General features: G+C 48.8%; 2 protein-coding genes across 6 annotated transcripts in view; one reads left to right on the forward strand and one right to left on the reverse strand.

Moving 5' to 3' along the window:
• The first annotated feature begins 1,705 nt into the window (after positions 1-1,705).
• Positions 1,706-17,557, forward strand: LOC146197663 (acetylcholine receptor subunit alpha-like). The gene is made up of 6 exons (XM_084599576.1): positions 1,706-1,904; positions 1,974-2,018; positions 5,803-5,912; positions 7,359-7,539; positions 8,832-9,584; positions 17,243-17,557. Exons 1-6 carry the CDS (start codon positions 1,728-1,730, stop codon positions 17,429-17,431), a joined length of 1,455 nt encoding a protein of 484 aa, XP_084455702.1. The 5' UTR covers positions 1,706-1,727; the 3' UTR covers positions 17,432-17,557.
• Positions 17,558-23,401: 5,844 nt separating this feature from the next.
• The window catches only part of LOC146197664 (neprilysin-2-like), a 35,501-nt gene continuing 31,537 nt past the window's right edge, over positions 23,402-27,365 (reverse strand). For all 5 annotated transcript variants that reach the window (XM_084599571.1, XM_084599573.1, XM_084599570.1 and 2 more), the window contains 2 exons: positions 27,208-27,284; positions 23,402-25,936 (listed from right to left, as the gene is read on the reverse strand). In XM_084599571.1, coding sequence (XP_084455697.1) covers positions 25,837-25,936; positions 27,208-27,284 — 177 coding nt within the window. In that variant the 3' untranslated portion in view covers positions 23,402-25,836. The remainder of the gene's footprint in view (positions 25,937-27,207; positions 27,285-27,365) is intronic.

The following is a 27,365-nucleotide window of genomic DNA, read 5'->3' on the forward strand; positions in this document are numbered from 1 at the left end:
CGTTTATTGTGATAGCAATACTGCGCCAGGTTTCGAGCCGTCGCGTAGCACGAAGAAGAAGAAGAACGCTTGGTCACCGGCGGCTGATGCTTTCGCTGCACATTCGGTTCAGCAGCATTGAACCCTTATCATTTATATGTGGGCTGGTAGCTTACGCTCTCGCGTCATACTCTTAAAGGATGAGCTTAAGTATCCCCAATAATGTAGCACCTTACACTGATAGGGCGTGATAGGGGAATGATATAGCAGGCAAAAGAAGCTTCCGCCGTTGCTATCGCAATTCAAGTAGGGTTAACCAGAGTTAAGCCACAACTAATTTTTGTTCATGAGATAGCTTTTACAATCTCCAGTGATTTGCCTCTTATTACTGGACTTACCTTAAAGCAAGTGTTTCTCACCTATAATTAAATACTGGACATCACAAACACTTTAGCTTCCGCATTGCTCTCCTTCAATTAAGGAGCGAACATGTGGAGTGCTTCATGTTAGATTTGCTTTATGAGCACTAAAACGAATTTACCACGATTAATAGTTTACTCGACGTTTCATTTTGACTTCTCCGTGGGCGCTTTGCTTATATTTCCTTTCGAATACCTATTACGCCTACCTAAAACACATGTTGGTATGTAGCTTTCCAAAAAAGAAATCTGTGCTTCGAACATCATTAATATCTCCTCAAAAATAGCGACCCTGTTAAAAAACTGAGTTTGAGGCCGCATCATCCAAACAAGTTTTCTTCAAAGCTGCCTGAAACATCTCTTACTTGCGAAGCGCCATTGTTCTTTCTGTCTTTGTTATCCAACATTTAGTGCTGCAGTGTGTGTGACGGTTTCAAGCAGACGTTTCCCCCGCTGCATGCAAAGAGACGGATGCGGTGATCTACTAAACATACTGCGGCGCACTTGCTGCCACATTTCTGCAGAAATAAAAAAAGAAGAGAGAAACTAAGTACGCTAAGACTTGTGTAGTCCTCGAAAGGTGCCTGATTAATTTGCCTGAGATATCTTTATGTCGAGGACGCGGGCGGGCGTTTCCGCATTCCTGCTCCTTCGAAACGCAAGCGGCGACCAATCGAAGGCGCCCGCTGCGCTGAGAGGTGTCGGGGAACACCGAGAGCGTTTCCTGCGATCGGCTCTCGAATCCGAGACGGTATCTGTGCCGGGTGCAGGATCGATGCCCTGCCGGCCATGGCTGCGCGAAGGGCCCCAGTAGCGGAGTGGGCCACGCCCCGCGCACTAGCGGAAAGCGGTATGCCACTGACGGTAGCTGAGTTTGGATGTTACTGTTCGAGGTGCCCCCTACCGTCTGTGTGCACCTTATCACTTTGCCCATCAAAGCACATGGTTCCTGGCTCTCAAAACGCCTTACATGGAACACGGGTACTTGCAAACCATAATCGTTAACGAGATATTTCAGTAGTGATAGCCAACGCGAGACCACTCGAGTATTCCCGAAACGGACGTATATAGCACCAATTTGGGGAATCAAAGGGGTGTGTTAAGTATGGGGAAGGAGTTCGTAGATGTCGCCTCTCTCGTTTGGTTGCTAAACGAATGCCACAATACTGGTCACGGCGCTGCTTAGCGGCATTTCACTTGTCTATAGAACGGGCTGCGCCGGCGCACTCAGCATCCGCGGTGCCGATCGATGCGGCGCGCGGCGCTGCTCGCGAGGCAAGGCGTTGACGCAGTGGAGAGCAGGAAGAGTCGCCGCGAACTCTGTCCGGGATGGTGGTGATCCTGCGACTGGTGCTTTTGGCGGCGGCTGCGTGTGCGTCGCGCGAAGCCAAGCGGCTCCATGACGACCTGCTGTCCGACTATAACCGGCTTATCCGCCCCGTGGGCAACCACTCGCACAAGGTGACCATCGTAGTTGGCCTCAAGCTGTCGCAACTCATCGACATCGTAAGTGCGATCCGAACGGCTGCTCTCTGCAGCGAACGCGTTCTCAAGCTCCTCTTCACTTCTGCGCAGAACCTCAAGCACCAAGTCATGACCACTAACATATGGCTGGAACAGGTGAGACACTCGGCTTCGGCACCTTGTTATGAAGTCGAGAACCTATTTCTGTGTGCGTTTGTCACCAGCACTTGTCCGTGAAGGAAAGGTTGCCACCATTGCTCCTGAATAAAAATTGCCATGCTGATACAGGTGCGTGCACATGCCAACTTGACAGGCGCACAATCATCGCAGAGAAGCAGTAGCCTCAGTACGGTATTTGGATCCCTAAATTTGCTCTGCAGGCATAGTGGGGATGGCCGGTGTAAGGCAGCGAGTGCACGAAGTTTCATCTAACCTCTACGAGGGGGCAGCACCGGCATCACTGTTTATATTGTTTCCGTGGTAGTACGGTGCTATCGAGTCCAGCATGCTATTACAGCTCACTTGGCCAGGTAACGATTCGAAGTGGAGAAACACCATGGTTTCTTAACGCGGCATCTTAACGAAGCGATCGAGTTACCTTGTACTGTCCCTTTACCCTTCCATCACTCGATGGTTTCTGTTAACTGGACTTATGGCAATGGGGACATGCGTGCCAAGAGCGCGCATAGGCGCCAATACCATTTTAAGTAGTGGACGTCTCAAGTGCAAATGTCTAGATGACAGCAATACACGCCAGGGACGCATCGCAGGTTAAAGAAATGATACGCATTTGTGCGGATCACTTTCCGTCGCTGACTTCGGACGTTTAGGATGGGGATATTCTTCGTTTCTTTTGAGTTAACGTCGTTATTAAATAACAAGAGGCAAAAGCTTTGGACGCATGTGAACATGAAAGAAACAGTAGCAAGAAACGGTGTGGTCCAAAAGCAACGGGAAATAAAAAATGGAAAGCCCTATGACGGTTTCTTTACAAACAGTGGAATTTCCTTTATATGTTTGAGGGATCAAGGATATGTGAACGGCAAAAGAGTACAGCACAAGTGCTGAGTGTCGATTTAAGGTTCTCGGAAGAAGCAATGAGTAGGTTTTCCTATAGTTATGCTATTGCTTTAATTTGTGCACAACATAACCATGTTCTTAAAAAGAAAACATGATACGTGCACATGGCGCACATGCCTAAAAGTATATTTATGCTACTATGTGTTTTTATACCACCAAGCTGACAAGAAACGCAATCAGGACTCGCCATTAACCGCTCTGATAACACCTACGCGCATCAATATGTTTCAGTAGGCATAATAGGATTTCAATACATGAAATATCTGCGAAAGCTTCGGAGCGACTCCCCAATAAATCAACGATACCTGGAAGACTGTAATCCTCCAACCATACTTCGCCGTTTCTGTTTTGAAGCGATAGCTTCACTACGCGAGGTAAAACAAAGGTCACCGTGTTCTTCCGATGACCTTCAAACAGCTTCGAGGTCAAGTTGGAACTTAAGCCAAAACCAGTTTGGGTAGCTATGTTTCCATCAAAGGTGAAGGCCAAGGTAAAAAATTACGCTCAAGGTCAAAGACCAACTGACGTGGGAAGTAGTTTAAAGCGTGAGCAGTTGCGTGGCGAGACATATCACCGCTGACATCAATCCCGAGTATATATAGAGGCGCGCCGCGCGCCTCAGCCGGAGCTACCACTTCACACTAGGTTTAACCGAAGCTAAACCACAGCCAATTTTCGATAGGACCGGGTTAACTAGAGAAAAACAGGAGAGGCCTTCGCCCTGTAGTAGGTATGGTCAGGCTAGTGATGATGATGACCTGCCAGAGCCATGCTAGTGACCTTTCACTTACAACACCGACAACAACCCTGACAACGCAGAATGTTCCGGAAATGACGGCCTATAAAGTCATCGCGTTAAAAGAGGTAAAGAAATGTAACAGCCGCTTGCCATACTAGCGATCAATCATATAGCTTACTCCAGAAGTGCTTGACATGTGACCACATGACGCACTATTGCCGCTGATCACACTCAAATAGCCGCATTATATACTCCTATGTTATGACTGGCGGATTCACGGTCCGGGCAAGAGTTTAGTTCCCAATTCTTTAGCGAAAGTTTACTGCTGTAAGAGGGCGGAGACTAGGATAGAGTACACAGGAAAAAAGAAAAACAGTCAATAGGGACAATGCAGGAAGGAGACGGGACAAGTGGCAGATCACGTGTCGCGTCGCGCGGCCTCTCGTGTCACGCCAGCCTCTTGTTACGTCTTTCCTCTCAATTTGTTGCCCTTAGTTAACTTCATTTTTTAACCAAGAACCAACTAGCCGATATTCAGATTGTTCTGCGGCTGGAGTGGCCGTGCTCCAGACGCAGCAACTTTGCCTGTACTTATTGGTAGGATAGTTCCGTACCTTTTTGTTCAGATCGCTGCAGGGTTTTCTACACTGCACGGTGCATTCTCGCTCTGGTGGAATAGTGCCCAAATATATTTACTGCAACGATGCCGACCACAAAGCGAAACTGGGGCGCCTATAGTCAATGAAATCCAGCGCTGCCTCTAAATCTGGGTCATTAAAACCCAAATCCAAGTGTTCGATTTTCTTATCTTCTTTCTCAATTTCGTGCCATCTGTAGATCAGACCTTATCATCGCACCAAAACAGCCGCATTTGCGCCTGGCGACCGAGGGCGTGCGCCGCACAGCCGAGTTAGCGAAGCTAATATGGAAAAGCGTTAGGGTCTCATTGGGCGTTTTTCCGGACCAGGAGGGCAGAAGTGCTGCGATGCATCAAAGCGAAAGCACGAAAACACGGTTTTATGACGGAAAAAACAGGGGCAGGAGAGGTTCCTGCATCTACTGTCAAAGTTCCAACCCGTTATTTCTTCAAAATCGCTTCAGCCGAGCGCTACATTGTTAAGATCAAATTCCTTCGCAGCTCAATGCATGTTTTGTGGCCAAAAAGACGATCTCTAACGCCTAGTATAGCCGTGCCAATACAAGCCGTATACCCCGAACCTAGTGGGGGCAGACCGGGAGGCGGTTCTGTATAGATCCGATCTCGCGGCCCAAACAGCTCTGGCTGAAAGAGATCGGGCAACGGCTTCCGACGAACAAGACCACACTAATCCGTTTTCCTTTATATTTCTGCTTTTACTAATATTACTAGTAAATTGTTATTATTACTAATACTATTGCACTGCTACTGTTACTGTCGTTAGCTTTACATTTGTCAGTAACGTGCATACACTGCCTTAGTATAGGTGACGTTTCAGTGCGTGAGCAGGCGAGATGTTTTGGTATTCAGTTCCATCAGTTGTTGTGCTTATTATTTGCTCATTTTGGTTTCGAGAGGCGACATCTCACCGCGGCGGTTTCGGATATAGGTAAGCAGTTCTGGCACTGTGGACAACGGGCTGCCAGACTCAGCAGATGTTTAGAAAATTCTTGCCCATAACACAGACATATGATCAGCCTCTACGCTGGAAGAGAACGACGAAAACTGAGCTGAACCAGCCAGCTCTATTCAGCACTCTTCCTGTACATTGCCTCGCGGCCTGATGTTCGCGCGCTCGCCTCGACCCCTGGAGGTCATATGTTCTTCCCTGTGACACAGCTGATCTACAGCGTCTGTTCAGCCGATCAACCCAAAGGAAGTCACAGTTTCCGAACCAGCGAACAGCCCTATAGGGGCGTCCCACGTGGGAACGATAGCTTCGAGCCGAAATTGCCTCGGCACGAGTAAAGCGTTCCTCAACTCTGGAGGACGGCCTCGGCATCGAAGTTTGCTGTAACGTTCTTAATGCATGAGGTCGATCGACCGACGTCTGTGTTTAAGACTTGATTGCTGACCGTCAGTGGTATCTGCAAATCAATGGCGGAAAAAGAAGAGAAACGCCAGTAGCATTCCCTGTTTCGCAGGTATGGGAAGACGACAAGCTGCGCTGGAACCCGGATGACTATGGCGGTGTGGACATGATCCACGTACCGGCAGAGAGCCTGTGGTTGCCAGACATTGTGCTCTTCAACAAGTGAGCCTTGCATAACCTGGAAGCTTCAGTATTTGACACGCATGGCTTTCAGTATTTTATATAATGTGCTTCTTGTATTCAGCGAGTAATATGCTGGTACGAAGGCAGTAAAAATTTGAGATTACTGTGGTAACACGCATTGGAGTAATGCAAAAACATCCTTATCACTAACTTTCTTACGAGTAATTTTGTTGTCACTAAATTCCTTGTCGCCAATTTTCTTGTCACTAACTTTTAATTTACCACTAATTACCTTACAGTTGATTTTTTTATAACTAAATTTTATTATTAAGTCAAGTCTAATAATTTATTTATTTACTTATCATTAATTTTCTTATCAGTAATTTTCTTGTCGCTAATGTCGTCACAACTGATTTTTTTTCACGAATTTTCACTAATTTCCGTATCATCAATTTCGATAACGCTAATTTCTTCTAAGCCACATTGATCGTTTAACGTTACGACATAATACTACACCACACTGTTTCTCGTTATGACATACTACTACGCCACACTAAAGATCTATGCCCAGTCGGCGCTTCACTTTTTACGTTCACATTATGTGCCCTCGGTTTGGCCTAAAACGCTTTCAAATTAAAATATGGCTTACTTGCTTCCATACGTGTTTACTGCGCTTAAAGTAAATTGGTCAAAACGTCTTGCAGGGTGGCAGTATCAATCTGCCCGTGACATGCGTTACTTTCCTAATGACATGGGCCCAAAAAGTACTAAAGAGCGCTCTTTTCTGAAACCTAAGTGAGCAGTGAGAATTTCGGTTGGGCAAAGAGAAAGCAAAGAGAAAGGAAACATACGGTGGGGTGAAGTATCTGCTGGTTCCCTCCGACTAATGAATGTCAGAAGGAACGAACACCATGCGCTGTTTCAAGAACACGAGGCACATGATGTCAGAACACTTGTAGGTACCTTCTCCGACCGCTTTTTCAGGGCGTGAACTTTCAGCCATCAAGATTGCCAGCACAGGCTCAAGCATAGCGTACATGTCCGCGAAGGCAGATTTTCTACTTGACGTCCAGACGTACACGAAAATTCGCTTTCTTGATCTATTCAGCGCACTTGATCAACACCAGTGTGTTGGTGTGGAAAAAATAATCCATTAAATGATTTGCGAGTGCTATTATCCTGGAAATGACAGGCAGCCTTCATAATACAGCCTTCGCATTCATGCTTTGCCCAATCTATTTTAGCTCGATTTTTTCACGCTGGCACAATACGGTGCTTTTCTCTTTCTTCACCGTGGCAGTGATGAGCAGAGCTGAGCAGGAATGTTCGTGGCAAGGAGAGAAATGTTTTCTTTACAGGCTTGCTCTCCTGCTGCATATTCGGAATTAAAGTATTCTTGAATGAATGTGAGCTCCATAACGGCGTCTTTCCCTCACCTTTATTTTCTCCTTTCCACTCGTTGCCGTTGGATGGACGGGACGGCAGCGCGGATGGCAACTACGAGGTGATCCTGATGAACAAGGCGACCGTCTACTCGACCGGCAAGGTGGTCTGGAAGCCGCCGGCTCTCTACAAGAGTACTTGCGAGATAGACGTGGAATACTTTCCTTTCGACGAGCAGAACTGCCTCATGAAATTCGGTTCGTGGACCTACGACGGGCTCGAGGTGCGTTCAGCATTATCACCGATTAATGTGACCGTCCACAAATTGCATATATCTCGTAGTTTTTGCATGTTCAGAGCTTTACGTGTTTAAAGGAGATGCCGGAAGTCAGAAACCCAACTGGTTCACCCTTAGCGCCGATTGCGAGTCGTAAATATGGTAGTGTTTATATCACCCTTCCGATGAGCTCCTGCTTAATTTCTGATGTCAAATCTCGTAATAAGGGAGTAAGTGCTCTTTCGCGTCCACCTGAGCGCAGCCATACGGCTAGAAAGGAAAGCAGCACAGCTTTCACATAAACTCTGCAGTTAAAGGAAACTTCATTCTGGTCCGGGATTCGAAACCGAACCACCTACGCCTCTCCGGGACAGTCGCTCTATACCAACTGAGCTAACCAGGACAGCTAGCATCGAGACGGTAGAGTGAGAACGAATTGATCAATAACTCAATGAGCCGGTAAAATACCGAATTGATCAATAACTCAAAGTGGGAACGGTGTTTGTCCAATGTTTTTATGGAAATCCCCCAAGGTGGAGTAGATTTGTAGTAAGAGCCTAACTACTCATAAGTAGTCATTACTCAGTGTTAATTAGTGAGTAATTATTTACTAATCACCCCTGAAACAGACGAACACCGGTCCCACTTAGAGTTATTGATCAGTGCACTCCCGCCCTACCATCTGAATGCTAGTCGTCCTTGTTTAGCTTAGTTAGTAGAGTGACTGCCCCCGACAAGTCCGGGTTCAAACCGCCGACCAGGACTACAGAAACTACGAAGTTTCTGTGAAAGCTGTGTAACTTTCCTTTCGAGCAGTATGGCTGTGCTCAGGTGTAGGCTAATGACTAAATTCTGAGGAGGGAGGAGGAGAAAATGAGGGCGGAAGGCAGGGATATTACAAATCTACTGCACCTAGGGAGATTTCCCTAAAACATTGGACAATCATCTTTAGTAATTGGGCAAGTAAAGACGAAGACCGAGTACAGCGTTTACTCCAAGCCCTGGCAGGATCATCACAGAGTTTGAGCCATGTGCCTGCGGCTACACCATGGTCAGTGCGCGGAGAGCGCAACGAGGCCTCGGTGTGTGAATGGTTCTCTTCTCTTGTACTCTGTGGAATCATTTTTGTTTAAAATGATTATACGACCAATTTCGGATTCTAATCAACACTTCCAGAAAAGAAGAGGTCTCGGCCTCTATGCTGTCTTTTGTTCCTCTGACTGTTGGCTTCTCTCATGCTAGGTTGCGGATAGTCCGAACCAGTGTAGACTGAAGCCCCCTGCCGCACTTCCTCTCAGGTGGACCTCCAGCACGTCAAGCAGCAGCCCGGAGTGGCGGTGGTGGAAACCGGCATCGACATGAGCGAATTCTACAAGTCCGTCGAGTGGGACATCTTGCGCGTGCCGGCCAAGTACAACAATGAGTTCTACGACTGCTGTGAGGAGCCCTTCCCTGACATCACCTTCAACATCACCATGCGTCGAAAGACGCTCTTCTACACCGTCAACCTGATCATCCCGTGCGTGGGCATCTCGTTCCTTACCGTGCTGGTCTTCTACCTGCCTTCAGACTCGGGCGAGAAGGTGACGCTCTGCATCTCCATCCTGGTGTCGCTCACCGTGTTCTTTTTGCTGCTAGCTGAAATCATCCCACCAACGTCCCTTGCCGTCCCGCTACTGGGGAAGTACCTGCTTTTCACCATGATCCTGGTGACGCTGTCCATCTCGGTGACCGTGGGCGTGCTGAACGTGCATTTCCGTTCGCCCTCGACGCACCGCATGGCGCCCTGGGTACGTCGTGTATTCGTGCACCTGATGCCGAGGTTGCTGCTGCTGCGGCGGCCCGACGCGGCTGACCGCCAACAACCGCCCGTGGACCCGCTGCAGCTGCTGCTGTTGCGTCGGCCGCCCGAGACAGCACCCCCCGAGCGCCAGCCGCCGCCGCAATCCGAGTCTCCCGAGGGCGGCGCGTGCGCGCCCGAGGTGCGCCGAGCTATAGACAGCGTGCTCTTCATCGCCGACCATATACGGAAGGAGGACGACGACGAGAGCGTACGTCTGTCTTCCACTTTTGGGTTGACCGGCAGCAGCGGAATTACGACAGGCGTTGTCGGGCTTTGGTGTCAGGCACGTGCAAGCTGGGGAGCCTACACGTGGCGGTGCCTGGGTGCAAGCAAAACTGCAGCGCTCCTAAAACTAACCAAAAGTGAGGCGGCCGGTGTTTGCGCGATGGCTACCGAGAATTTTGATTGGGTTGAGGTTAGGTTTGAGGCTGTTGCAGACTGTTTATTAGCGTTTGAGGCTGTTGCAGACTGTTTATTAGCTTGAGTAGCCTTGTCATGAAGGCCGACAGCTGCTCTACCGTAGCGACGCACATAGAGGAAGAAAAGCTTCACTGCTAGTGGCACAGTTCTAAGTTTATTCTCCACGTAAGCACCTATGAATAGTAAAGTTTCTAGCCGCCACTATTTCAAGACCACTCTCATATCAAGGAGATATCGGAGAAGCTGAGAAGACCCCCACGATGTACCTGGTTCCCCACGATGCCTTCTAATGAGTGGTGTAGCACCCCCTCCCCCCTTCTCTCTTACTTATTAGAGAAACGATCAGGGCGGCTTTCCGAGAGATATTGTGAGGAAAACATACTAAGGTAGCGTGGACTGCCATCAAGTCTCAGCAAAGAATGAAAAGATAACCCGTCCGAATCATCTTACGTATCGAGCCCTCGCGGGTGCGTATATGTAAGAACGGGAGACCGATCCTTAGTCCTTTGTTCACGCTACGATAATTTGGCGCGGAATAAAGCCAGTCCAAGTTTCATAATATAACGAAAAGTCACAAAAGTGAACAAAGAATATAAAGGAGCCAGTGAACGGCCAACAGGTACAGCTTTGAGATTTAATTACGTGCTTCCAAAAGAAGAGGCAAATTGCGAAATTAGGATTTTTGGCACAAGGAACTACGGTTTTGTTTTGACTGACACACTTGACTGTCACATATGCGGGTCCCTATGTGCTATAATGCAGTAACGTTTCACAGTTTGTGTTTAGTGTAGTTCATCGTAGTCATGCATTCACTTTCCAATAGCAGAAAATGCGCCTTGAGGTGCATTGTTAGGTTCTGCTTGGTAATCAAGTGGGAGTTTCTGAAGCACACCTGTCACCACAGTTTAATTCAGAATTTTGGGCTACATTGGCTCGAAACAGCTTTAACGAATACACAGAACAGCATGTCGTAGTAGAAGATCCCTGCATAGTACTAAATGGTTGTTATGTATAATGCCACACCGCTGACCATCTTCTGGCGCCACCAAGTGGCCGAATGGCTTGGCACGTGGCTAAGCTTCATCCTCGTCTCTCTCGAGTTTTTCGCTTGATTAAAAAGGGCCAGCTCGGTTGTTGTGCTGCTTGCTACGTGTGTTGGTGACATTTGGTGGAGGTGCTGGGTATGATCCCATGTACGTTGCCCCCGAAGACGTCACTGACGCTGCTCATCAACGCGTGGACGCGACTCCTGTCCATAAAGCCAGCCGTCGCCTGCGAGGCCTACAACCTGAGTTTGAACCGCTGTCCACCCCGCTACGAACCATGACATCCACGACGAGCAGCCAGACAAGCCAGCCTTCCAGCAACGCCCCACCGTTCGTCCTTCTCGCACCGCGATCACCGCCATCATTTCATGGAGACCGGTTAGAGGATGTGGAAGACTGGTTGGCCAGTTTTGACCGTGTGGCTGCATTTAACCAATGGGACGACGAGCGGAAGCTAATGAATGTGTACTTCGCGCTGCAAGACTCGGCCAAGACGTGGTTCGAGAACCACGAGGCATCCTTTGTCAACTGGGCAGCCTTTCGCCGTGAGTTACTTACAACATTCAGCTCGAGTGCACGCAAAGAAAATGCAGAGATTGCAATTCGTTCAAGGTCTCAACAGTCAAATGAGAGTGTGGCCATGTTTGTCGAGGACATGATGAGGCTTTTCAATCGGGCCGACCCTACCATGCCTGAGGCAACGAAGGTACGGCACCTCATGCGCGGGCCTCATTCGCGACCCCCCAAGAACTGTCGCAGATTTCGCGAGAGAAGCTACCAGCATGGAACGTTCCCTGCAGGAACGGAGTACCCAATACGGCCGCCAGGCAAGCGTAGCGGCCACACCCTGCTGTGCGTCCGTGCCAGCAGCCAGCGACGAGGCATTGCGGGAGCTTGTGAGGAGCATTGTCCGCGAAGAGTTAAAAAACCTCCACTTGAATGCTCCCTCTGCAAATAATTATCCTACCGTGGACGTCATCCGTGATGAAATTCGGCGAGCGGTGCAGCCACCACCACCACCAGCACCACAACCGGAGCCATGCATCATGACTTATAGTGATGTCTTACGTCGACCTGCTCCCGAGCCAAATCCATTCCGTCCCGTTGTCGGACCACCACCTCGCTACATGCGCCCCGTCGAGCAGCAACAAGATCTGCGCCCCGTCGAGCCACAGCAATACCAGCGTCCCGCTATCAGCAAGGCGCACTTGTGGCGCACGCCCAACAGACGACCACTCTGTTATCACTGCGGCGAACCTGGTCGCATTCTTCGCAATTGCCCATACCGGAGAATAGGCTTGAGAGGATTTCCACCAAACGCGCCTCGACCCCGCTATGGCGAAAGACCACAGGAGATTGAGGAGTACCTGGCTGCTAACGAGATGCAGCCAACGTCACCACAACGGCGGTCGCGATCGACATCTCCGAAGCGTTTTGCTTCGCCCAGTCGGTACTCTTCCTCTGGGCAATTCAGAGGCACGTCCCCTCACCGGGAAAACTAAACACGGCGACCTCCGGGGGTGGGGCCGCCGCTACGTTTCAGATTAAACAGCCTCCACCCGACGATTTGACGCGACGGCCCGAGCGGCGACGACCCGATCCGATGAACTTACCGACGTGCTGCGAACGCATTGTTTCCGGGGAAATTTTTGTAACCGCCGACAGTTGTGATGTGACCGCACTTGTGGATACCGGCGCCGATTTCTCCGTCATGAGCAGCCAGCTAGCCACGGCACTCCGTAAGGTTCTGACGCCTTGGTCTGGGCCAATGATGCGTACCGCCGGTGGTCATGTAATGACGCCGATTGGCATGTGCACTTGCCGCATAGAGATCTGCGGTTTTACTTTCACTGGCACATTTGCCGTATTACAAGAGTGCTGCAAAGATCTAATTCTCGGCATGGATTTTCTTCAAGAGTATGGTGCGGTTATAGACCTTCGGGAGCAGCTCATGGTATCGTTTTCAACGAAGCGAGCCGTTGATAGCAACACGGACTTCCGGAAAACGATGTTGCGTGTCTGTGACGACCACATAACGATCCCTCCGCGTGCGAGCAAGTTCGTCACAGTCGAATGTGATCATAGCGCCGGCACGAGTGGCATTGCTGAAGCTAACATGTCACTGCTTCTAACTCGACAAGTTTGTGTAGCTCGGGGCCTTGTCGAACTTGTCCGTGGCCAAGCAAACGTGCTAGTGACAAACTTCACATGTGAACCCCAACATTTGACGGCGAACACGGCGGTCGCTTATTTTGAAGAACTTGGAGAATGTACAGGCCAGTACGCTTTAACCAACACGTCAGACCCCGACAATGCGACGCCTACAGCCATTCAGACTGATGTGAACCCGCACCTCTCGCCCAGTGAGAAACGCTGCATAGATAATCTTGTCAATTCGTTCCGAGATTGTTTTGCATCAACCTCCAAGGTCCGACAGACGCCACTAACGAAGCACCGAATTATAGTTGCCGATGACCAACGTCCGCTATGTCAGCGTCCTTACCGGGTGTCTTCAAAAGAACGTGATGCCATCCGCCGCCAAGTAACAGAAATGCTCCAGGATGACGTTATCCAACCGTCGACGAGCCCCTGGTCTTCGCCTGTTGTCCTCGTGGCAAAGAAGGATGGAACCTTGAGGTTTTGCGTGGATTACAGACGCCTCAACAACGTCACGAAAAAGGATGTGTACCCCCTACCACGCATAGACGATTCCCTCGATCGCCTTCGCCATGCCACTTACTTTTCGTCCCTTGACCTCCGCAGTGGATATTGGCAAATAGAGGTTGACGAGCGAGACCGTGAGAAGACCGCTTTTATTACGCCAGATGGTTTGTATGAATTTAAAGTGCTCCCGTTTGGCCTGTGTTCGGCCCCTGCCACATTTCAGCGAATGATGGACAGTGTACTCTCTGGTCTGAAGTGGCAGTCATGCCTCGTATATCTCGACGACGTTGTGATTTTCTCGGACACGTTCGACGAGCACCTGAAACGTTTGCACGCTGTCTTCGAGGCCATCCGATCTGCCGGTCTCTCTCTAAAACCCGAAAAATGCCACTTTGCTTTTAACGAGCTGAAATTTCTCGGCCACATTGTCAGTGCTCGAGGTGTTAGCCCAGACCCAGAGAAGACGGCCACTGTCTCTTCATTCCCCAGACCAGCGGATAAACGAAGCTTGCGTCGATTTCTCGGCCTCTGCGCGTACTATCGTCGCTTTGTTAACAATTTCTCCAAGATCGCTGAGCCTCTGACCCGCCTGACAAAAGACGCCGAGCCGTTCTTTTGGGGCCCCGACCAGGAAAACGCTTTCACGGAACTCAAGTCCCGTCTCCAATGTACGCCAATACTTGGCCACTTCGACGAAGAGGCCGACACGGAACTGCACACGGATGCCAGTAACGTTGGCCTCGGTGCGGTCCTTGTTCAGTGGCAGGACGGTGCAGAACGTGTCATCGCTTACGCCAGTCGCACTTTGTCCCGTTCCGAAGTTAATTATTCAACTACCGAAAAGGAGTGCCTCGCTGTTGTGTGGGCAGTCATGAAATTTCGTCCGTATTTGTACGGTCGTCCGTTTCGTGTCGTGAGCGACCATCACTCTCTGTGTTGGCTGCCAAACCTGAAAGATCCATCGGGTCGGCTTGCTCGATGGAGCCTTCGGTTGCAAGAATTTGACGTTACAATCGTGCACAAGTCCGGCAAAAAACACAGTGATGCTGACTGTCTGTCCCGCGCCCCTACTCCCTGCCACGCGGACGGCTCTGACGACGATTCCGTTTTCCTTGGTGTTATCGCGACGTCCACCTTATCCCGAAAGCAGCGGGCTGACTCTGAACTTTTACCCCTCATTGAATACCTCGAAGGAACCGTGTCATCTCCTCCTCAGCTCTTCAGGCGCGGACTGTCGTCATTTTGCCTGCGTGATGGTGTGCTCTACAAGAAGAACTACGGTCCAACAGAAACTGCTTATCTGCTTGTAGTACCCACAACGCTACATGACGAAGTTCTTCGTGCGTGCCACGATGACCTTTCTTCCGGCCATCTCGGGTTTTCTCGCACATTGGCACGGATACGCCGAAAGTACTACTGGCCCAGGCTAGCTGCCATTGTGCACCGCTACGTCCGTACCTGCCGTGAGTGCCAGCGGCGGAAAACACCACCCATTAAACCAGCTGGGCTCTTACAGCCTATCGATCCCCCGAAATTCCCATTTCAACAGGTCGGCATGGACCTACTGGGCCCATTTCCGAAGTCCTCCATGGGTAACAGGTATATAGCGGTTGCCACTGACTACCTTAGCCGCTACTGTGAGACCAAGGCCATTCCACGTGGTACCGCAGATGAAGTTGCGCATTTCTTCATTCACAGCATTGTACTCCGTCATGGTGCGCCAACAGTCGTCTTAACTGACAGAGGAACCTCGTTTACGTCGGCACTCACGAGTGAGATACTTCGACTCAGTGGCACCACCCACCGCAAGACAACAGCCTATCATCCTCAAACTAATGGACTGACTGAGCGGCTTAACAAGACAATTGCCGATATGATTTCTATGTATGTAGACGATGATCATGGGAACTGGGACCGGATTCTGCCGTACATCACGTTCGCATACAACACTGCACTCCAGGAAACAACACGCTTCACTCCATTTCATTTGGTTCATGGACGCGAACCCTTGACTATGCTGGATGCCATGCTTCTTCCAGATTCTGCTCCCTCCACTGTCGTGGGGGCTGACCAATTTATTCGTGACGCAGAAGCTGCACGCCAGCTTGCCCGACAGCGAATTCGGCACCAACAAGTACACGACGCCCAGCGCTACAACCTGCGACACCGAGAGGTGACTTACACGCCCGGCGACCAAGTCTGGGTATGGAGCCCAATACGGTTGCGAGGGCGCTCTGAAAAGCTTCTGCGGCGATACTTTGGACCTTACGAGGTGCTCCGCCGCCTCAGCGCGGTGAACTACGAGGTGCTACCACAAGGCACTGTACGCTCCTCTCGGCAGCCGAAATCTGAAATAGTTCACGTTGCCAGAATGAAGCCCTATTACAATCGGTAAACCAATTCAGGATCCAAACCAGAGCCAGAGACTTTCCCGTATTACTTGCCCCGCTTTTCGACTATTCCCCTACGCTTGCGGCATCGGGTCGATGCCCCTTGGAAGGGGGGCAATGCCACACCGCTGACCATCTTCTGGCGCCACCAAGTGGCCGAATGGCTTGGCACGTGGCTAAGCTTCATCCTCGTCTCTCTCGAGTTTTTCGCTTGATTAAAAAGGGCCAGCTCGGTTGTTGTGCTGCTTGCTACGTGTGTTGGTGACAATATGTATATTGTTACGGCGCGCGCCGAGAGCGCTGCGCCAGAAAAACAGGCGCGGGACGAGCGCGAGGGTTAGAGAACAAAAGAAGAGCGCCGGGGCAAGTGGTGTTTGCCTGCTGTCTTCCGTTCTTCTGTGTCTATCTCTAGGCGGGCACAGCGTCCCACAACATTTTGGTGTCAGAAGTGGGATCATGCCGCTCACCCGCTCCCAAAGTCAAGGACTCGACGTGTCAGACGACAGGACTCTGCCACCAGGCGATGGCGCCGACGACGCAGCGGCTGGCGCAGCTAGACCTAGACGCTCGGAGGGGCTCGGTCCTTCGCAGCAGCTGGATGGCGGTATTGAGCGCCTCCTGGATGTAGTTACTCAGCGCATGGACGCATGAGAGGCCCGTCTGACTTCCCAGGCTGTGGAGATGGACTTCCGTCGCCTTGTGCCAGCCGAGCCGAACACAGGTCATAAGTCTTTAGGCGTCACCGCCACCGCTGCCTCCAGCCCTGCCGTCGCTGGGCCTGCTGTCGTAGTCGCCAATAACGTGCTCGGTGCGGATACATCATTGGACGTAGTGGAATTACCCACGTTTGACGGCACTATTTCGTGGAATGCTTACCGCATCCAGCTGGAAGGTATTGCGACGGCGAGAGGCTGGGACGAGCAAATGAAGGCATGGATGCTCGTCTCCAAACTGAGAGGCCGCGCAACTAAAAATGTTGTGGGACGCTGTGCCCGCCTAGAGATACACAGAAGAACGGAGGACACCAGGCAAACATCACTTGCCCCGGCGCTCTTTTGTTCTCTAACCCTCGCGCTGGCGCCGCGCGCTCGTCTCGCGCTCGTCCCGCGCCTCTTCTTTTTCTGGCGCAGCGCTCCTCGGCGCGTGCCGTAACAATATGTACAGAGAAAGGCCAGGACAGGTGTCATGAAACACACCTTTGGCAAGCAGATTTTATATCCGTTGCTCGAAACCGATGCTCAAAGAAGCCTACACGAAGTCAGAGACAAGTACAGCGGAATATAGGCTGTGCAAGACGCAGCGGTTCAGTGTAAGGAGACCTACAAACAGTGTTGCTTGTCGTGCAGGATTGCGAGGACTGGAAGTACGTGGCTATGGTTTTGGACCGGCTGTTCCTGTGGATCTTCACGCTGGCCAGCCTGGTGGGCACGTGCGGCATCATCCTCCAGGCACCCTCCCTCTACGACACCCGGCTGCCTATCGACGTGCAGATGTCGCACATCGGCCGGGAGCATGCCACGATGCACACCCCCTGATTAACCACAAAACGCCATTCTTCGCCATTTTCTCTTTCCTTGACGTTGTACATAAGCTTATTACATGGTTAAGCTCATAGATAACTGATTGTTAAAATTAGCAATGATGTTCCGTTCGCAAAATGCAGTGGCGAGCATCCTCGATGGCTATGGAGAGAGGCGCGTCATGTTCGTGGATTTTATTCTTACCTCGAGAGGGTGCGAACCTGATAGATCCGTGAGGTGTGCGTGTGAGTAAGTGAGTGAGTGAGTGAGTGAGTGAGTGAGTGAGTGAGTGAGTGAGTGAGTGAGTGAGTGAGTGTGTGTGTGTGTGTGTGTGTGTGTGTGTGCGTGTGCGTGTGCGTGTGCGTGCGTGCGTGTGTGTGTGTGTTCGTGCGCGTCCGTGTAAAAACGATCCTATAGAGCGCGTCTCGTATCACGGGGGCGCTTGTTTAGCACTTAAGCACTGATCATCATGTTTTATCTACATCGAAGAGCCTCTTGTGAACCCGTCGTCGCAATGATCAATTTGATCAGAACAACTGTACGTGTGTTCAGTGGGTGTTCATAAAATAAAAAAAATACATATAGCATGCTTCGTTAGGACGACACCTGAACCCTTCCTTTGTGAGTGTGTGTGTGCATGTGAAAGTTGTCCAACCGGAACAAAGTCAAACTAGTAGGAAAGGACAGCATGGACAATCAAATTTCCATGAAAGTTTTAGGCCGTTCAGTGATAGAATATGGGTGGTTCATATTCTGTCATGGAGTGCTCAGCCTGAGCGCATGCATGGGGATCACCGGCACGACGTGCTACTGCCTCGCTGCTAAGCGGCATAGAAGGGCTTGTTGCAGCAGTCGCTTCCGCATTTTGGTGCCAAAGATCGCACGTAGCGATGCTTCACAAAGTCCACCATCATCAACCGCATGAGCAACTCCGGTTCATTTGGATACTTCAGCCTTTCATTTTTATCGACCGTTTCAAATGACAGTTACTTGCCATACCGTGGCAAATGCAACCACCGAAGGCAGCCGCCACATACACCAAGGAAAGCACAGATGACTTTATGTTGTGATCAAGGCGAAATAACACACAATAATGGAGATAATCACAAAGTAGAAAGAAAGCAGCCACTTGTAGCCGTGGGATTCGAATCCACGACCCCCTGATTTCGCGTCCGGTACTCTACCGACTGTACTATGGCGATCGCTATTAGCGTCTGAAAAAAATGCATTTCGCACGCACTACCGAGCTCCAATTTCTGCACGCTGAAACACGTATCGCCATCTGGAAGCGTAGGATGAGGTCTTAACTTTCGGGTTTGGCCTAGTTTGGTTTTTTCAATCAGGGACCACACGAGATATTTTAAACTGGAGTGCCGGGGCGGTTGAGCGTGCTGAACAGAGCATGAAATTCGCGTCATGCAGATCGCTCAAAGAAATCGGCGTGTATCGTGCAATTCAGCTGTTTCGGCTCCGAATTTTTTTTATGGTTCCACTAGCGAAGAATCAGAAGACGACCTAGAAAGCTCTGACTTCAGCTCGGACAGTGATACAGGCACACAACAAAATGTGGCGTTAATGACTGGCCAAATGTGAGCACATTTTCAGTTCGCGCTCGCTCTGCGGGAGTTGCGTGACATGCGATCGCTTTACACGCGTAAATAAATTCTTTTTTACTCAGCAGGCTCCCGGGAAGTTGCCAAATGACGTAAGCGGCCCTCTGGTGTCGTTACCGTCATCGTTCCGAATGCACTGGTGTGTAACTCTGTGCTATGCTAGAAAAGCAGATAGGCCGGTCATGGTTGCAATCTCGTGGAGAAGGTCGTTTCGGTGACTCGGTGTTTGGAGGAAAAATGACTTAGTGAAAGTATCACGAAATGTAGCCGGGCCAGTTGGTACATGTTCCTTAGCAAATCCGCGCGCAAGGTAACGGGAGACAGTCAAGAGGACAGACATAGCGCTGTGTCTGTGTCTTCTTGCCTTTGTCCCGTTACCCTGCGCGCTGTTTGTTAGTATAAAGTAGTCCAACAAGCATGTTGGCCTGGAACTATCAACGGATGACCGACTCGGTGAGACGTGCGTGATGGAGGTGTCCACTTGCATGGTGCCTGTTTGAGTTGGGAGTAATAAAATGTCTAAAAAAGGCGCAGGCTAAAAATGTGGCGACGAAGGGAAAGGCTTGATAACTGGGACTGCAACTTGGGAACTGAGACTGATATCATATGAAACAGGCGGCTGTTTTGTGCTGCTCCTAATGTTTCAATGATATGTGCTTGCTACGGGTTCCAAATGGCGCATAAATACTCAAGTTTTCATCCAGATTATGGTTTGTAAGAAAGTACCTTTACAATTTTAGGAGTGTTACAAAGGCGATATTTAGAGAAGTTTACCTTTTTATTCGCAGATGAGGTCAAATTTCTTACATGTTCACAACGTGACAGACCGCTACTGATAATGATTTCTAGGTAAGCATATGATTGAACAACTTCAACAGAAAGATCAGAAATTGTGTATGTCAATAAATACGCGCTGCGACGCCATGAAAAGACGCGTTCGCATTTATAAGGACTAATTTCTGGTTAATGACCATCAACTGGACATTACACCACGATTGAATGCAGCTAAATTTCTCCCGGAGGAATTATTGTTCGGTGTTATTAATAATTGCAGTACAAGCAATACAATCGTCAGCGAACACATGTAAAAGACATGATACATTTCGTGGCAAGTCATGTTATAGGAACAGCAGGGGACAAAGGCGAGTTCCTTGTGAAACATCTGATGTGACTGGTGCACAAACAAGTAGTTAACGATAACGAACTGTGAGCGATATGTGAAAACTTAGTTTATCCATAAAGTAATGTCGGGATACAAGTTAAGTCAAAAAACCTTTATATATAAGTATACGCGTTTATGAGGTACTTTATATGCTAGCATCAAGACTAGAATAAAAATTGTGAAGAATATAACAAGCTGCGTTTTGCATGATTTACCCTTTCGATGCCCGTGTTGGGACAGAGAAAAATAATTGATGAAATTAAGATGCTGCATGACTTGAGAGTAAATTACATATTATCTAGTTAATACCCTTGTTACACGGGCGTTTTCAATGGCAGTTCAGTTGGCAGCCAGTTGGACTGAACGGCAGTTAGCGATGTTGCACGGCAGCGCCAATGCAGTTGAAATCTCAACTGCAGTTCAGTTCAACTGAGGTCGGCGGTCGTAGTTGAACCAGTCAACTGACAAGATGGCTGTCAGCGGACGCGCCGCATCGGCCGAGTCAGCGGTATTTCCAGCAGCTTTGTGTTCTCAAATTGCTCGGAAGATCATTCCCCTAGCTAGCGCAAGTTACTGCCTGCAACTTTTAACTACTCATACGGTGTCAAAATGCAAACGCGCGAAGCGGCATCAAAAAAAAAAAAAAAAAAAAAAAAGAAAACGAAAAAAAAAAAAAGACGACTAAGGTGCGAAGCTAGACGTTGTCTCAAATGGATTGATTTGGCTCTGTGTCAAGTTCAATTGTGGCGTACTCGAAAGAGAAAACGCGCGCAAAATGTGCAATTGAATAATATAAAGCGAGAAATTGTATTACTTATTTATAATGGAAAAGAAGGCTCAAGTTTTTAGTCGAAATTGTTTGCACGTGGGGGATCACGTGGTTCTGAGACACAATTGAGTTTTTCAAGATATTTCGTGTAACTGCAGTCAACTGCCGTTCAGTTCAACGTCAGTTGAAAAGCTGAACTGCCATTTAACGAAACGGCAGTTGAAACTGCCTATGTAACACGGGTATAAGAGATGCAAGTAAGCGAAATGAGACGTTGAGTGGCTAGTCCTAGTTACCTGGTCTGAATGCAGGAACGACGTTCCTCACATTCAATCGTCAGGAGTGACGCATGTGGCAAATGACTGAGAAAACAACAAGCGGAAAAATAAAAAAATATAGTCTTTAGTGTTGTTGAGGAACTTATAACTTCATCGATTCTGGTTGCTGATGATTTTTTAATTTGTCAGTTCTGCTCTAAATGCCATTTGAAAAAAAAAAAAAAGGGTAGTTAGTACCGCCAGCTCAGTAGCAGGAGCAGTGGAGGAAATGGTTCAACCGGTTCATTTGTGAAGGCGGATGAAAATGCTGTATTGAGCAAAACGGCGCACTCAGAACCACTGACAATGTCGCTGTTACCGTTAGTAAGGGCGACGTCGCACGACTGTTCAGGTGTGCTAGTTGCCTCAATTTTCTTGTATTATTGGTTATAATTTTGGCAAGTCATCATTGAGCGAGGAACGTTTTGCACTTTTGATCACTGACAGCCACCTGCACACACACACAGTCGCCCAGTGTTTGTCCCACGAAGCGCAGCGGAGCTCAAGTTTCGTTACACAACACAGCCGATGCTCTTTTATTTTTCGATATTTTGAGTGATTTGTTAAACCAAGGGCTTTGGCGATAATCCTTGATAGTGTGTGTAGACGATATTAGCGTCTTCGGTGGTTAACTTCATGCTTGAAGACTGACCAATTTCATGGACGTGTTTTTATGCATTCGAAACCAGAGAAAACGATGATGGACTTATCATCTATTGCTGCTTAGTCAGCTTTGCAGTAAAGCCTTTTTCCTGCCATTTTTATTATTTCGGCAGTAATGCTGAACGTGGTGTGAATTAGTTCGTGATCGTCGATTTCTCCGAGGTTACCAACCAATAGAAATAGAAAAAGGATTGCTAGTCAAAATCAGATGTAGAATGTTTTCTGCCGTCTCAGTGACACGTTGTGGCTCATTTGTAATCCCCTGAAATATAAACATTGAGGCAGACGTGGACAAAGTTCACGGACTCTTGAGCTGCGGTAACGTCAGCTCGGTGACGCCAGTTACTAGAGAGATAGATAAAAAAAGGGACATTATTGCGCTGGTATACTTAGCTGTCAGTTGTAACAAAAAGCTGTTAGGCTTGCAGGGAAAGTCAGGGTAGTTATGAGGCGGTTTGAGCAAGCGTCGTTTCGTGTTGTTATTGGTGCAGTACATTAAAATTCACGGTTAGATGTGACCTTAACAGGAGTGAATGGTAGTTCCTAATTGATGGAAGTTAAGGAGCTTTCCTCTGCAGAACCGACAAGCTCTGCGCGAAAAAGCGGAAATTCGGGAATTCCTGTACGGCTTTCTAAATGGTGATATTATTGTTGAGCCATGCCTCAGAACAAGTAAATTGCTATTCGATGAAGATACGAAGTTAGACACAAGCTGCCGTTTCGGAGAGAAACTTTGTATGTTGTGAAGATCACCGGAAGACTAAGTTTGTTCAGGAGCTGTTGCTGGCATGCGATGTTAAACGATGTGAGTGTGAAGGAACGGCTTCATTCAGTCCAACCGTGGCGAGACAAACGCGCGCAAAGAGCGGTGGACAACAATTCCTTCACCCGTCAGTCAACGAGACGGACCAATAGATGTCGTTTTCTACTCCGGCGTCAGCCTTACGGCTCGTAGAGAGCGGGGAAGCTGGTTTCTCGACGGGGAGGATGAGAGAGCTTCGATTTGTATTTTTGCTGCTTTGCGACGCGCGTATCGCTGTAGCATTTTGCCGGAAAGCGTGGCGTGATATGGTCCATAGGGTCACGAAGAGTCGGACACGACTGAACGACTGAACTGAACTGATCTCCGGTACCTGATCGAAGCACCGGGCTCCTTTGCTTAAAAGGTCATTCCCTGGACAGTGGGCCTTTAAGACGTTCTGAGTGGTCATTTGACAGGTTTATTAAGAACTGTATAAAGCTTGTCGGAGTCTGTGTTCGTTTCAGTGTCATCAGCGAGTACTATCAGACAGCGCAACATGCAGGCCTTCGGTGCTAACGGCTATCAAACCCCATAAGGGCCCCAGGTTAGACTATGAAGAAAATCACCGGTAGCTCACACGGTTGTGAATGTGCCGGCATCAGTAGCAATAACAGTCTCTCGGAAATCTGCAACCAGGAGCCGGATGAAAAGTCAGTTAGTAGAGCACATTAAACGTTTCCGTGTAATTTATTTGCAAATCTGACCAGAGAAGGAGGACGAGAAAAAGCATTTATTGCGTCGGAAGGCTTGGTTTGGTTTAGATGACGCTAGCCCCATCTGAACCCCCCTTCCCATCTCTAGCCCCCTTCCCCTCGAAAAAAAAAAGAAGCCTTTTTTGTCGACAAAATAGCATGTCCAATTGAGCACAGAGCGGCGTTGAACAAAAAAAAAAAATTTCGTGTAGAAGATGCATCTCAGTAAAAGAAAGTTTGGCCCTGACAGTCCAGTGAATAAGGTATGCCAGTGATTATACGTGTCTGTATTCCAAGAGGCCCATAGCAGGGAGAACAGAAAATGAGACGCTAGAAATTTATATTAATGCTTAGCAGGGGGAGAGGAGGGAGATACTTGCAGAGTCTGACGAGAGTAAATGAGTCGATACATTTTCATTGAATCATTTGTGGGCCCGAATACGACACCCATTTTACATATAAATGCCTGCAGAAAAGAGCGAAAACGTTTATAGCGTACAGCGACATCATTTAAAAGACACGATGCACTCAATAAATGTCACGTAGTGCGATTTGGGATCACAGAATGAAGCTGCACTGGTATTACCGAAGTTTGACCTTAGGGCATCATTTTGTGTATTGTTCAATATTAATTGCAAATAGTTATCTTGTTGCTTAAATTTAACACCAGAAAAATGTTTACTGTAATTTAGAAATACGTTTTCGTTCGTCTGTTTTCATAACATATGCGTGCGACTGGAACGCTCGTTTCTTATTTCAAACACATGCAAGAAACATTCCATTAATTTCTGATGCACACTGCGTCTTCAAGCCCTTCTAAGCAAATATCAGTCCAACGACTTTTTTTGTTTCTTTCGCACACACATTTTCTGCCGACACAAGGCTGGGACTACGCGCACGAAGCCTGGGCAGCTGCGTACGTTCACCAGAGCTGTCCATCGCTTCCATAAGAAGTGTTGTGTTCGAAGTTTTCGAGCCGTCGCTGCAAGGAATGTTACATAACGCCAGACATTTGGAAGCCAGTAGCATCCGTTACGCCGTTCTGGGAAAGCAGAACCAGCGAAGGTCGTCCGATGCAGCAAGTGTGTCATGCGACACCCTGGTTGCAGCCTTACTTCGATTAGGCATTGTACAATCGAGGCATACGGTTTCTCCCTCAAGGAGACACCAAACAAACAAAGACGGAGCCGCCTCGACGACAAGAGGCCAGAGTGGAAGTGTAAGCGACGTCTTCTTCAGACTTGGAGGAGCAAGCTCATTGTTACTTGTCTAGATGCTGACAACTGAAGCATCGTAAATGCTCAGAATTGAAATGGTCTAAAAATCAAATTTAGAGTATTAAAGTTGTTACAGCTGCTGCGCTCGTATGGAGCTGTTCTGTGCTTATGACGTTTAATTAGTAATTGTTAAAGCGAAAACCGTATTAGATGAGGAAAATACGCCCAGCTGGAGCCAATACGCGTTACGCTACGAACGCAGAACTTCTTGTGCGCAAGACGATCGAATGAGAGCTTTCAGGTATACTAATTCAAAAGTAACAGAATTTGGCACATTTTTCGGAGACTTTCCCCGTGGCCTTCACGCCGGCGTTACACAGCTGCACCAACTAGTGTCCACCAGCTCTCTAGACCACGCAAACTACCATTGGAAACCTGGAAACCACTAAAAAGCCGCCTGAATGAGCTACTGCACTCGCATCAACCCGGAGCGGAGCCATTTAACACCACGCGTAGAGCAAATACTTGCACGCGTTGGACAGAACATGTTTCAGGCTGCTAAAGTACTTTTTAAGTTGACCTAACCGTAGACGGCAAGTTCCAAAACCATGTGAGTGCAGTATATGGAACATAGATGCCTATATAAAAAAAAGACAACATAATAAGTATAAGTGTTTGAATGCTAACAAATCAGAACACAGACAAAATTCGTGAGACAGCAGAAGCGCGGCGCTACTGTCCACATTTAAGAAAAATTCATCCTTTAGAAATTAATAAAAAAGAAATAAAAGAAAAGTACACACACTCGTATTCCGAGAAATGAAGAAAGGAGTAAAATGGGCGTAAGATCACGCGAACCTTTCTTGAGCCCCAAAACGGTGTAAAACGCTTTACTGCGTAAGATCTGTAAACGGTCGCCTCCGGATAGCACTTACCGCCGCAGACCCAACAGGAGCTCTCGCATGGAAACGGCAGCGCCGTCTAACACACACGCATACACAGGAGACATTGTTGTGCGCACTGCTTGTTTTCACGGCGACAGGCCTGTGGGCGGTACATAAACGCGCGCACACAGTTTTGCGGCCCAATTTCGAGCCGAGCACCGCAGCGCCACCCCCCGGAGTGTCCATTTCGCACAGCAATGTTCCCGGCGGGCGAACGGTGCATGGCGTTCAGGGTGCGCCATTACCACACGGCGCACTTTTTGGCGGGGTTCATGGGCGATCCTGGCGGGCAGTTGAACTCCTGGGCGAACTCGGGCGTGTTGGACATGGGACCGATGACCCTGCGCAACGAAGAAGCATCGAATCAGGTTCAGTATATAGTTCAGTTATGGTGTAAAGCGACTCAGGCTGTGAGAGATGCCGTAGTGGAAGGCTCTGTTAATTTCGACCACCTGGGGATCTTTAACGTGCACTGATATCGCACAGCGCACAAGAACCTCGGTTTTTGCCTCCATCGGAAAACGGGGATTCAATCCCGCCCGCTTGGGTTCAGCAGTCGAGCACCTAAACCTCTGCGCCACCGCGGCGGGACATCAGCTTTGCCCAAAAGATATATCTCGCGACGGCGGTAAAGAGAGAAGAGGGCAGTCCATCCATTCTCGACCGGCTGAGACCCAGAGAGCGCGCACGTTTTGAGTCGCAACTGGTCAAACGTTAGGGAAATGCTTATCTGGGTACGAAAACACGACGAAAATATTTTTAGTGCGTTTCAAACTTTTTGGCGTGCGCCGCAAACTCTCTATTTGAAGAAAAGCAGAACATTTCAGAACAACGAAGGGAATTCAGTACCTTCTTCATTTTAGCGCCCGCTTACGTGTCTTGGCTGGACCTTTAGCGTCGATATAATGTTCAAAAGTGATGTTACGCCTGTGGAGTGCGAATTAGCTGAATTTTTCATTTGGGCTTTTTAGGTAAAACATGTTTGCCATGACTTCCACCTTTCTTTTGAAAACCTAGGGAGGAAGAAGACAGTACGACTTTGACTACACTCAGACTGCAGGGAAGGTTCTATAAGTATCTGCGGAAGAGGATATTGGGGTACTAAACCTGCTTCTATTCCTGCCGGGCCTCCGATTCAGTTGCCTAAAATATTTGGGAAATTTCTCATTGCTCCCTCTCCGGAAGTCGTAGCCAAGGGAGGTTATAGGCAATCGCGCCTTCAAAAGAAACACACGCAATATATTCATGCAATTCAAGCGCGTGCATAATTTTACTGAAAGTGGGGTAACTACGCATGCGGCGAAAATAGTTGCATCCTCACATGCTGCAGATTCAGCTGGGGTTTGAAGTGTGCTGCTGTAGAAGGCTGCCTTAATGGTATTTTATATGTACCAGTGTCACTCTGCACACGGGCGGCCTCAGCTGAACCGCAAATGTGGCGGCCGCTAAACCATGACATGGAGTTCAATAGCAAGCTGAAGTCTACAGCATGAAGTCCATAGAACTGGAAAAGGGTGCAGTTCTGTGAAAAATATCTCTTCCCGGCGTGCACACATCTCTTTCAATGCCTCGTCGCGTAGCATAACCTCCGCAGTCACTGAACGAGGCTCACCTGTAGGACGGTGGGCTGTGCGATCCGGACATAATGCGCAGCTTCATGGCCTCCGGTCTGTACTTGCCACACCATACCTGAAACGGAGACATTACAACTAGCACACCTTGCGCGTTGCCGCATCTACAGTGACCTCTGTGAAATGGGTTCGCACCGGA

Source organism: Amblyomma maculatum, chromosome 3, assembly GCF_055883805.1.
Source record: "Amblyomma maculatum isolate TAMU_Amacu chromosome 3, ASM5588380v1, whole genome shotgun sequence".
In the NCBI taxonomy this organism is placed as follows: Eukaryota; Metazoa; Arthropoda; class Arachnida; order Ixodida; family Ixodidae; genus Amblyomma; species Amblyomma maculatum.

Coding starts and splice junctions, on each gene's coding strand:
- LOC146197663 (XM_084599576.1), top strand. CDS start 1,728: ATGGTGGTGATCCTGCGACTGGTGCTTTTGGCGGCGGCTGCGTGTGCG. Junction 5,913..7,358: donor GACATTGTGCTCTTCAACAA/GTGAGCCTTGCA, acceptor ACGGGACGGCAG/CGCGGATGGCAACTACGAGG. Junction 9,585..17,242: donor AGGAGGACGACGACGAGAGC/GTACGTCTGTCT, acceptor CTTGTCGTGCAG/GATTGCGAGGACTGGAAGTA.